We start from the raw sequence: 12,152 nt of genomic DNA, 5'->3' as shown, positions 1-12,152 counted from the left end.
ATATGTCTTTATAACCCTTTAAACGATACACATTAAGCTGAATGATGAGTCTAATACGTTGTCTTCTATAAATATGATTAATAAAATGATTATTCTCAGCATTCCCTCCATATCATAGGCAGTAAATATCATAACACATATAAATACACTAACGCTCCGTCAGTATAGCTAACTTTCTACCATGTCATAACATAAATTAAACAGCAGATCTGGTCTAGTGTGCTATTCTATGTCCATGCCGTAATCTTGCGTTGTGGCGCATGCGCAGTAAGGACTTGTGTTATAAAACAGAGCTGTTTTGCCCCGGTTATGTGACTGAAGTGAATTCATTTGGTTTATAGCAGTTCTGCTGAGGTGTTCTTCTTACAATGACATGATTATATCACTGGAACTTACTTTACTACATTTATAACGCCTCAGGTGAGTGTTGCTTTTGCATATACATGGAATGTTGCACATATTTATGGAATATAAACAGTAAATAATGTTACATAAAAAGACTGAACTCATGACCTCATTATTTAAAACCACTGTGATACCGTATAACTTTATTCAAATATTATAAAACTTGTTATTTAGACTGGTATTACTGAAAGTGCTGTTAGTATTTGATTAAATATGTCATTATTGTGACATATGGGCCAGTTATATATTGTAATGACCCAATTGTAGGATAAATAATTTAACATAATCACTCAAAGTTTTATCACTAACAACTGACAAACTATAATGTTTGAAATAGGTTTTGCTTTTAATAAAAAATATAATTTTTTTTTATCTGTTAAACTCACAAACTATTGAAATCAATGTCTTGTATCATATTGCTTTGGTGTCTTAAAATGTAAATCAATATAAAGTAAGATCAAATACTATTATGTTTTAATTGCTCAAAATGTTCAATGTTGTGCCCTTTTGCTTAAAAAGTACTGTGGCAGATAGGAATACCATGATACTTTTTTGGCCTGTACCATGGTATTTAATGGTTATATTCATGTACTACACTGGAACAAATGACTAGTAAGATTTACTTCATTTTTCAAGTTTTTGCACAGTTTTTCCAAAGTAAATTTTAATGTTATAAAATTAAGTAAAATCTACTTAAGTTCATGACATAATATTTGTGAGTAAAGTTAACTTAAACATTTCAGTTAACACAGTAACCTTGCTTTTACGACAATAGAAACACAATTGTGCAACACTTGCACAAAACATGATCAAAAGGTATATTTTTATTATCATGAACAGGTCATTTTGAACTTAAACGTAACAGTAAAAATCAACAATAAAAACGGTGTAAATAAACTTGCAAACAGTGAAACCATGCACACTCCTCAATTATTCAAGCCCTTTTCATGCTGGTAACGTCCGCTTCGAAAAGTTGAGTAAAATTTACTTATTTTATTTACCCGTGAAATGTACTCAAATTAGTGAATAAATCTGACAAGGTTTTCTAATGTAAGACTGATATATGATGACGGATTGTAAAGATATATACAGTTATGATTACAAATGTAGAATTTATTTAATATTTTCAAGTTCAGGCTTAAACTCATTTATTCAATTTAGGAAGAACTTAATATTTTCTAGTTATATTTAGCCTACTTAATTTTTTTCAGTGTATGGTACGATATTATCATGATGCAGTACATGTGCAACAAACATGGTAGTACTATGGTACTTTTTTGTTAGAGTTAGTCTTTGGGAATCTGGTTATGGCGTGCATTTATGGCCGGGTCTTTTTGCCCCCTGACCAAAGATCACATCCTTGTACTGGCCATGTTTGGATTAGTGGATTTTATCCCCTTTTCTCCCAATTTGGAATGCACAATTCCCAATGTGCTCTAAGTCCTCGTGGTGGTGTAGTGACTCGCCTCAATCCGGGTGACGGAGGACGAATCTCAGTTGCCTCCGCATCTGAGACCGTCAATCTGCGCATCTCATCACGTGACTCGTTGAGCGCGTTACCGTGGAGACCTAGTGACGTGTGGAGGCTTCACGCTATTCTCTGCGGGATTCACGCACAACTCGCCACCTGCCCCACCGAGAGCGAGAACCACTAATCACGACCACGAGGAGGTTACCCCATGTGACTCTATCCTCCCTAGCAACCGGGACAATTTGGTTGCATAGGAGACCTGACTGGAGTCACTCAGCACGCCCTGGATTCGAACTCGCGACTCCAGGTGTGGTAGTCAGCGTCAATACTCGCTGAGATACCCAGACCACCTGTTTGGATTAGTTTTAAACATCGTGTTGGTCTGATCTGTTTCAGAATAGTTTAAAGGGCAACTCAAGCGTAATGGCAGTAAACTCCATCCACTGGTTCCGTAAAGGACTGCGTCTCCATGACAACCCTGCTCTGCTGGAGGCGGTGAAGGGGGCCGACACCCTGCGCTGCATCTACTTCCTGGACCCCTGGTTCGCTGGGGCATCAAATCTGGGCGTCAACAGGTGGAGGTGAGTTACATAAAATTATCTTAAAATGAAATCAGCCTTTATAAAATATTTTTAATATATCTTAATATTTACAGAATTTGCTCTGAAATTGCTTGTTATATTGAGCAATATTTAACAACATCCATTTTTATTTCAATATTTTAAAGTAAGTCAAGTGCCACATAGAGATTTTCCGCAAACATTCTTGGGTATTAAAGTAAACGAATCATTGAATCAGAGATTTGATCTGATTCATTGAATCGCAAAAATGAACTCTATCGGCATTTTTGCTGACGAAGTTTAAATTAGAGACACTATTAAAACATACTTGATGCTATTAAAGGTATAGTGAGTAAATGATGAACTGTCCCTTTAAAACACTTTCAAACTTGTGAGTCGTGACACAGGAAGTGTTGGTGAAAATGGCCTGCCGACGCGGGCTTTCAGAAACTTGATAGCAAAATAAACTATTGCACTACCGATTGGTTAATCAGATAAAATTTTGGGAACTGGAAATTTTTTAGTAATGTATTTTGAAATGTTTTTAATTTAACGTAATTATAAACAGTTAAACTAAAAATTATGTCTTAAATCAGCATTAATTGAATGATAGATACTGTTAATTACCTCATTAGTGGATTGGCTGTGTGCTGCTGTCAATCGAATGCCATCAGCAAATTAAAATAACGTAATTATTAAAACCTTAATGGCCAAAAAAAGCCACATTAAAAAATTGCGATATTTACGATGTTCGTTAAATTAATATCATCAACCTAATATGAAATACTCAATATATTTCCCAGCCCTGGTAAAATAATCTATCAAACTATTGATTGGTTAGCGAGAAGTTTGGAGACTGCCTATCGGACGATGTTTTAGTAAAGTTGCGCGATGAAATATTTTATTTTACGTTTATAAACCATTAATAATAAAATGTCTTAAATCAGTGTAAATCAAACTACAGATACTGTTAATTATTAGTGCGTTGACTGCATTCTGACGTAAATCGAACTCTATCAGCTTATTTCCGACACTCTATCATTGCGATATTTACAATGTTCGTTAATTTCATATCATCAATTAGTATCATAATCTATCAGCTTATTTGCTACCAAAATAAAATTACTTATTAAAAACTTAATGGCCAAATATAAGGCATTTTAAAAATAAATGAAAACTAAATCGAACTACTATTAATTACCTAATTAGCGCGCAAACTAAATCGTATTATTATGGTATGTTTTCGTCATTGAAATTTTTAATTTGTCATAGGATTTTACAGCAACGACCTACTTTCCGCCGGCTAACTGTAATGTATATTCACAATCAAAAGATGCACTAAAGAATCAGTTAATTTTACTTAAGGCAGATGTTTACCTGTATTACAATGACCACAGACGATCAATTTAGGTAATGAAAGAGAAGCCCCTCTCAGAAAATCTAGCATACACTTACAGGGCCTTATTAAGGTGCTCCGGGGCCCCGGGGCTTAATGTTTCGCTGGGCCTCTGGCGGGGGGGGGGGGAAATGCACTACACGGACGGATTTAACCATTGCGTACCTTCTCTGTGTTTACATCAGCGTCTCCCGCTGAACGTGTTTTCATGCGCGCCTTCCCGAGAACATCGACGGGGGAGAATACGGTGGAGGATGCCGCGATTGGCCCCCCTGGGAGTTCGGGGCCCCCGCTGCCCCTGTAAGCCCGTGCGTATATATATAATACGGCCCAGTACACATAACACACTATGAATGAAGTTTTTGGAAGCGTGCTGTGTGTTGAGTTGTTCAGCGCGGGAGAGAACACAATGTTCCTGACCCCTGTGTGTTTGTGTCAGAACTGAGAGAGAGAGAGAGAGAGAGACAGACAGAGAGAGGGAGGGAGGGGAGTGAGAGAGAGAGAGGGGGAGTGAGAGACAGAGAGAGTGTGTGAGAGAGACAGAGAGAGGGAGTGTGTGAGAGAGAGTGAGAGAGGGAGGGAGGGAGTGAGAGAGAGACAGACAGAAAGAGTGTGTGAGAGACAGAGAGAGAGAGAGAGGGAGTGAGAGAGAGACAGAGAGAGTGTGTGAGAGAGAGTGAGACAGAGAGTGTGTGAGAGAGAGTGAGAGACAGAGAGAGTGTGTGAGAGAGAGAGAGAGTGTGTGAGAGAGACAGAGAGAGTGTGTGAGAGAGAGAGGGAGGGAGGGAGTGAGAGAGAGACAGACAGAAAGAGTGTGTGAGAGAGACAGAGAGAGAGTGTGAGAGAGAGTGAGAGACAGAGAGAGTGTGTGAGAGAGAGAGAGTGAGAGACAGAGAGAGGGAGGGAGTGAGAGAGAGACAGACAGAGAGAGAGACTGAGGGAGAGAGAGAGAGAGACTGAGAGAGAGAGAGACAGGGTGAACAAAATCCTCTCCTTGCTGCAGATTTCAACTTTCCATATTGGAAATATAAAACTTTTGTCTGACAAGTGAAATCAAACCAGAGTTGAGTCGTGACAAAATGATGTTAGTAGGTTAAAAGGTCACTAGAGTAAATACACAAACAAGCTCGGTTTCAAAATCTGGTTACTGATAACTACCTAAATAGGCATCTATTTATCTATTAATCAATTTCAGCGCAAAAATGCGTTCGGTAATCACGTGTGCAGATGGTGTTTATACCGTCATCCGCCACTAGAGGGCGTGCAGCCGCTTTGAACAACAGAAACGCGCATTCCTCTTCTAGTAATGAAGCAGGTTCAACATAATCAGTGTTTGAGTGTTTCTTTATCAATGAACGTAACAACAAGCAGTGTTGATCCGCCCGTCTCTCTGTATCATCTCAACCAACAAAGAGTGTTCGCGTTATAGTGTCCTTTAAATTAAGTGAATATATTTTCATGTCATATTCATTCATTTTAATTAGTTGTACTCATACTAAAATGGCATATCATTTTAAACGATAGTAAAAAATTAGCAAAATGACAAAACCGCATTGTCAAACTGTAACAGACCAAACTTTAATCATATATTCAAACATTTACAAAAATGTATAAACGTTTATTAATTAAAAATTATAACAAATATTGTTGTGAAAATCTGAGCTTCTGAAATAATAGCATATAACGAATATACTGAAGTATTTGCTACTTTTCAAGTTAACTTTCTGTTTTTTAGTCGGTTTATGATATCGCATTGCGTGTAGTGTGTTTTACGCAAACAGCGTATTCACAACGCAACTTATTCTTACTAGCGCATAACTTAGTTTAAGTTCCCGTTCGTTGGCTTCATTGTCTGTGCCGGTTTAGGTTGTAATATTACATATATGTTGTGAAAATACTGACTAATTTCATATATAAATAGGATGCTTTAGAGTGTGGTAATTAACCCGTTTGTTTCTAGATGTTTCTCCTGTTTGTGCACTGTTAATATCTAGCAGTATTACTTTTCTCGTCACATTTCCGTCAACAATATGTTTGAATTAAAATAACTGAATTAACGTCATGATGCGTCTTTTTCGTCTCGTCTTTGTTATCGTTGACAAAATAAAAAATCCCTTCATCCACGAACTTCATACAGGCCCCTCAAATACACAGTCAAAACAAACACTGTGTTCGCGTTTGTCTCAGTTCGTCCTGAACTGTCATTAACAGCGACCTCTTGTGGTTGATTTACGCATTGCAATTTTTCTTGTAACCGTAATCTGAGCTGGTGTGTAACGCACAACACACAGTGTGTACTGAAAAGGCCAGTTCACCAGTTGTTGATGTGTGGAATGGTGATGTGCGTTGTTGTTTATTCAGGTTTCTGCTGCAGTCTTTGGAGGATTTGGATTGTAGTCTTCGTAAACTCAACTCCTGTTTGTTCGTCATCCGTGGTCAACCGGCCAACATCTTCCCCCGGCTATTTAAGGTAACACACCCGCTGGACATCACGTCAGATCTACACACAGTTCATTGTAAAGGCCTAATCACAATTGTCACAACCCTCTTGGTGTGAATATGCCAGAATCTCTGTTTATATTTAAGTGACAGCATCCCATAATACACCTGTGTGTGTGTGTGTTGCTTCCAGGAGTGGAATGTTTCTCGACTGACGTTTGAGTGCGACTCGGAACCGTTCGGGAAGGAACGAGACGCAGCGATAAAGAAACTGGCGTCTGAAGCGGGAGTGGAGGTCAACGTCAAGATCTCGCACACGCTCTACGATCTCGACAAGTGAGAAAACCACACAGAACCAGTTTCAAGGAAGCTACGCTGAAACTAGTTTATCAACCTACAAGCTGCTAATACATTTAAAGTAGTTCAACTTCAATCAAGACACTTTAGTAGTTAGGTAGTGGTTATATTGTGTCACTTTTCGATATAAAGTTTCTTTTTAATGTATTTCTCAGGATTCTGGAGTTGAATGATGGGCAGACTCCGCTCACGTATAAACGCTTCCAAACTCTAGTGAGCGGCATGAGTCCACCAGAACCTCCAGTAGAACCTCTGACCAAAGAACTCATGAAGAACTGTGTCACACCTGTCAGTGACAACCACAGAGAGAAATATGGAGTGCCGTTACTGGAGGAACTGGGTAATAATCACACCCTCACCAGGCTGATATATCCAGTGTGATGTCAGTGTGTTGTAATATGGTTGTACTGTGTGTTCAGGGTTTGACACTGAGGGTTTGGCTCCTGCCGTTTGGCCTGGAGGAGAATCAGAAGCTCTGACTCGCATGGACCGACACCTCGGGCCTGAATCTGCTGCGGTACGACCACACGACACACAACACCACAAACTGGCTCTAGCACAGACTCGTAGAGAGTAAAGTTCAATGTGTGTGTGTGTGTGTGTGTTTCAGGCGTGGCAGGAGAACTTTGAGCGACTGAAGATGAACTCCAGTCCTCTGTTGGCAAGTCCGTTGGGTTTGAGTCCATACCTGCGATTCGGCTGTCTGTCCTGTCGTCTTTACTACTACAAACTCACCGAACTCTACAAGAAGGTCCGTCACACAAAAACAAAAACGTAGATGATTTGAAATGCAGAAAATGTCCTGCTGATTCGTAATACAAAACAAACAAAAAAAACGTACTTTGAATGCACAAAAAATGAAGCTGAATCAGTATGTGACTAATGCTCAGAAATACTGCATGATGTGTCAACAATGCAAGGTTGAGCTAGTTCACTGGGTTTTCTGACACACGTGTTATTTTTCTGTTTGTCCAGGTGAAGAATAATGGAAACCCGTCCATCTCGCTCTACGATAAGATCTTATGGAGGGAGTTTTTCTATACGGCGGCCACTAATAACCCGCGCTTCGACCGGATGGAGGGAAACCCCTTCTGCATCCGCATCCCATGGGATAAGAACGCACAGGCACTGGCCAAGTGGGCGGAGGCTAAAACGGGTTTCCCTTGGATCGACGCGATCATGACGCAGTTGCGACAGGAGGGCTGGATTCATCATCTGGCACGTCATGCGGTGGCGTGTTTCCTGACGCGAGGAGACCTGTGGATCAGCTGGGAGGAGGGCATGAAGGTACACTTACCACTACAGCATGGGTGAAGTAAACGAGGTTGCATCATATACTTGACTAGTTCATTAGTTCATTCAAATGTCTTTGTGTAGGTGTTTGAAGAGCTGTTATTGGACGCAGACTGGAGCGTAAACGCGGGCAGCTGGCTCTGTCACTCCTGCAGCTCGTTCTTCCAGCAGTTTTTCCACTGTTACTGCCCCGTCGGGTTTGGACGCAGAATTGACCCCAACGGAGACTACATCAGGTGTGTATGCACTTTTTACTGCATTATTAAATCAGATCATTTTGGTTTTGTGGAGGTTGTGATGAGACACTGTGGTTTAATCTCTCCCTTTGATTCCAGACGTTATTTACCTGTCCTCCGAGATTTCCCAGCAAAGTTCATCTATGACCCCTGGAACGCTCCGGAGGATGTGCAGATCGCTGCCAAGTGTGTGATCGGAGTGGATTACCCCAAACCCATGGTGAACCACGCTGAGGCGAGTCGACTGAACATCGAGAGGATGCGACAGATCTACCAACAGCTGTCAAGATACAGAGGACTCAGTAAGAGCACTTTCGAAAATAGAGAACGTTTGACTTCCTTTAAAAAATAAACCTTATTTCTCCCAAACAGGACTACATATGGTCTGTATATTTTTTTATACATAATTTTACATCTCAGCCCATCTGATGGATAAAGATTAATTTATATGAATAATATATTTAAAATTAATTTAATATATATTTTGAATAATATATTTTAAAATTAATATATTTTAAATAATTTATTTAAAATTTATTTTAGTTATTTCAGTATATTTATTTTGAATAATAGATTTAAAATGAATTTAATTTCAATAAATGTAATATATTTTATATAATTTATTTAAAATTAATTTAATATATTTCAAGAAATTTAATATATTTGTAATATTTGAAATTAATTTAATATATTTCAAGAAATTTAATATATTTGAAATTAATTTAATAGCAAAATACATTTTATAATATATTATTATAATATTTAAATTTAATATTATAATACATTTATTTTTACATTTAAATGTAATAATTTCTCTCCACGTGTTTATTTTTAAGGTCTACTTGCCACTGTGCCATCCAATCACATGGAGGAAATGAACGTGAATGAAGCGAGAGGAGCAGCAGCGCCCCCTACACGCCGAAGGACACACAGTGAGTATTTCGAGAACTGCGTAACAGCTCAAATCAGTCAGTGTGATGGAATCAGTGAGCTGTAATTCTCTGTTTGTGCACTAGGGGTCAGGAGAGAGCAAAGGGGAAGTCACGAACAGCCCGGACCAAGCAGAACGCAACATCCCACCGCGAAACACCAACACGCTCTAGGTGAGAACATAAACATCTCATCTGGTTTATTTAAAAAAGTTGGTAAATTAGTTTTATGTACCTATGCAAAGTTCAAACAGTTTCCACGTTTGTCCCCTACAGGACACCGTACGTCGCCCTACGCCACTCAGAGCGATCTGACAGGCCACGCCCACGAGTTCGCCGTCCCACAACAACCGGGTACGGAATGACAGAGCTGTTTTAAGCATATTTACTTTTTCCTTCCGCCTTCACAATCTAAACAAGTTCATTTTGGGGTTGTTGTTGTTTTTTTCAGGACGTATATTTTGGCCGGTTTGGGGTGGGACAGGAAAGAGAGAAAGGGAGGCGGAGCAGGATGGTTGCCATGGTGACAATGGCCCCTCCTCCTCCACTCTGAAAGTGCATCGGCAAGACGATGAGGTCAGTGAGAGGTCAAAGGATAAGCCCGGCCTGTTGTGACCTCGATCTGAAAAACAACATGTAAAAGAACGTCAGAGCTAAACTTCTGTGTTTGTTTCAAGAGGGTGTGGCCTTCTCATCTTAAGCCCCGCCTACTGAAGGATTTGCATAATGCATTATAAACTTCCTTCTGGTGTCTACGACAGTATTGGACTTCAGAGTAATTAAATTATTTTAAAATGTTTTCTGTCAGACTGTGGCATAAAGGTGATTTTACAATTTTTATGACAACTGAATATTGCAAAATAAATAGTCCCAAATATTGGGACTAGAGTTGTTATCTGTTATGTAAATACTGTCTTCCATTACATTAAGATCAAACAACTTCAGGCCCTTTCACACCAAATGCAAAGCGAATCGCAGAGGAATGATCTGTTCTGACCAAGAGATTAATAGAGATTATTCGTTGGGCTGAACGAAAAACTAAATATTTTCCAAGTTCAGTCTCTAGAGAAATTCACATTTAGTGTGAAAGGACCTTTATATATTGTTAAATATAAAATTGCGCAACTTTAAACTCAATTGCCGTTAATTTATCTGACGAGAACGCCACATTAAACCGATTCCAAACTCACTCAGTATTATTGACCGTAACAAAACATGTTACATAGCGCTCCTCCATCGCATGAGATAAACACACTTTCAACATGTGTATGTACCTGCATCTGTTTCCATGGTAATATCGAAGTCACATGATGTTGATGCTTTGTTGATAGGCTGTCGTCGTCTGGTCGGTTCGGACAAATCTGGGTCCAAACTATTTATAATTTTGAACAAAGATTAATGATGCTGTAGACCGTTTCCTCTTCTGTAAAGTTGTTTCCTGTTTTGTTTTTTAAGATGGAAAGGTTTTTGACTATTTGCACAGTGTCTAGAATCAGCTACTGTCTTCCATCAACACATGAACATTCAAACTTCTTCACTGTACATTATTCATCAGTCTTTACATCTTTCCTTCTTTGTGAAGTCCAGCATTTTGTATATGACAGTTGTGTCTTACGAAGCTGTACATTTTTACCGCTTGCATTGTCATTTTTCTACAGAATATTCGTAGCTGTTTTAATTTTTTAAGAGAAACCTGATGTATATTGTACCAGCATTTTTGTTTCCTAGTCTGTATATGTTATTTCATCATTCAACAAATAAAACTATTTATATACACAAATTGTGTTGTAATATTTAAAAACAACAAATAGAATTAAAACTGTATGTTCATACCACAACAAACCTGCACATCTCAAGATAAATAATGTATCACAGATTCGTTTACTTAAACAGGCTGGGGCACACATTCAACACAGCCTTAAAATTATCAAGTCTTTCCTTCCTGTGACAGGGTGGGCCAGAAAGTGGCCTACAATTATTAATCAAATCCCAGATGTAGTGGGAGTTTTAACTATAAAAGCGCAGGGACTCTTATTTTGAAATGTCTGTTCTTCACTGATCCCAGTTGCTCATTCAAACAGATTAGGGGAATAAAATATGCACTCATACAATCATCAACCATGTATTACGATATAAACACCTTAAAGCAAACATTCGTCAACAGTAGATCAATGGCAATCGATTGTGATAAATGTGCAGTACTCACTAATTATGAGCCGCTCTGAAACCGCTGGAAACACAGTATCACGAGCTCTCCGCATACTTGAAGAATGTGCAACAACCTCTCCACTTTGCATTCATTTCATTAAATCGCTGCGTTTTATTTTTTTATTCATTTTTTTTATCCCTTTTTCTCCCAATTTGGAATGCCCAATTCCCACTACTTAGTAGGTCCTCGTGGTGGCGCGGTTACTCGCCTCAATCCGGGTGGCGGAGGACAAGTCTCAGTTGTCTCTGCTTCTGAGGCCGTCAATCCGCGCATCTTATCACGTGACTCGTTGTGCATGACACCGCGGAGACTCACAGCATGTGGAGGCTCATGCTACTCTCCACGATCCACACACAACTTACCACACGCTCCATTGAGAGCGAGAACCACTAATCACGACCACGAGGAGGTTACCCCATGTGACTCTACCCTCCCTAGCAACCGGGCCAATTTGGTTGCTTAGGAGACCTGACTGGAGTCACTCAGCACACCCTGGATTCGAACTCACGACTCCAGGGGTGATAGTCAGCGTCAGTGCTCACTGAGCTACCCAAGCCCCCCGTCCCTACCACTTTTTAAATAAAGTGACGCCCATGATTTTTAACCATTGAAAACACTTTCCTGAAAATCTTTTACATGTCTTTATTATATTAAAAATTGGACTTCATAAACACAGTCTGACAGGTAACACACCAGTAGAAGTAAGATGAAATGTGGTAACCACTACAATAAAGAAAGTGTTTAGAGATACACAAAATAAGGCACATATCTGTGTGTTGAGGGTCACATCGTTATTAAATGCGTCTTTGTTCGTAGAAACAAAGACAAAACAGCATTAAACATTTTACATTTGAAAT

The 12,152-nt window shown here is 39.2% G+C and overlaps 2 protein-coding genes across 5 annotated transcripts in view; one reads left to right on the top strand and one right to left on the bottom strand.

Moving 5' to 3' along the window:
- The first annotated feature begins 272 nt into the window (after positions 1-272).
- On the top strand, positions 273-10,866 carry LOC127438382 (cryptochrome-1-like). Of its 3 annotated transcripts, none has more exons than XM_051693927.1 (14): positions 273-420; positions 2,273-2,457; positions 6,194-6,302; positions 6,465-6,607; positions 6,784-6,968; positions 7,048-7,145; positions 7,239-7,379; positions 7,604-7,915; positions 8,006-8,157; positions 8,257-8,459; positions 8,994-9,089; positions 9,174-9,260; positions 9,363-9,440; positions 9,538-10,866. In XM_051693927.1, exons 2-14 carry the CDS (start codon positions 2,300-2,302, stop codon positions 9,699-9,701), a joined length of 1,926 nt encoding a protein of 641 aa, XP_051549887.1. In that variant the 5' UTR covers positions 273-420; positions 2,273-2,299; the 3' UTR covers positions 9,702-10,866. The 3 variants fall into 3 exon arrangements, with proteins under 3 accessions (XP_051549887.1, XP_051549886.1, XP_051549888.1); XM_051693926.1 differs by lacking the exon at positions 273-420 and adding an exon at positions 1,150-2,183; XM_051693928.1 differs by lacking the exons at positions 273-420; positions 2,273-2,457 and adding an exon at positions 4,012-4,132.
- Positions 10,867-11,923: 1,057 nt separating this feature from the next.
- The window catches only part of zgc:153675 (uncharacterized protein LOC768179 homolog), a 2,465-nt gene continuing 2,236 nt past the window's right edge, over positions 11,924-12,152 (bottom strand). For both annotated transcript variants that reach the window (XM_051693963.1, XM_051693964.1), the window contains exon 3: positions 11,924-12,152. This exon is cut by the window's right edge. The gene's annotated coding sequence lies outside the window, so the exon portion shown is untranslated.

Source organism: Myxocyprinus asiaticus, chromosome 49, assembly GCF_019703515.2.
Source record: "Myxocyprinus asiaticus isolate MX2 ecotype Aquarium Trade chromosome 49, UBuf_Myxa_2, whole genome shotgun sequence".
Lineage (NCBI taxonomy): Eukaryota > Metazoa > Chordata > Actinopteri > Cypriniformes > Catostomidae > Myxocyprinus > Myxocyprinus asiaticus.
Note: the sequence above shows the minus strand (reverse complement) of the source record. Positions and strands in the feature narration are given on the sequence as shown.

Excerpts from the sequence above, each read along its gene's own strand:
- LOC127438382 (XM_051693927.1), top strand. The coding sequence starts at position 2,300 with ATGGCAGTAAACTCCATCCACTGGTTCCGTAAAGGACTGCGTCTCCAT. Across the intron at positions 8,158-8,256 it reads CCCAACGGAGACTACATCAG|ACGTTATTTACCTGTCCTCC; the intron begins GTGTGTATGCAC and ends CTTTGATTCCAG. Across the intron at positions 9,261-9,362 it reads GAAACACCAACACGCTCTAG|GACACCGTACGTCGCCCTAC; the intron begins GTGAGAACATAA and ends TGTCCCCTACAG.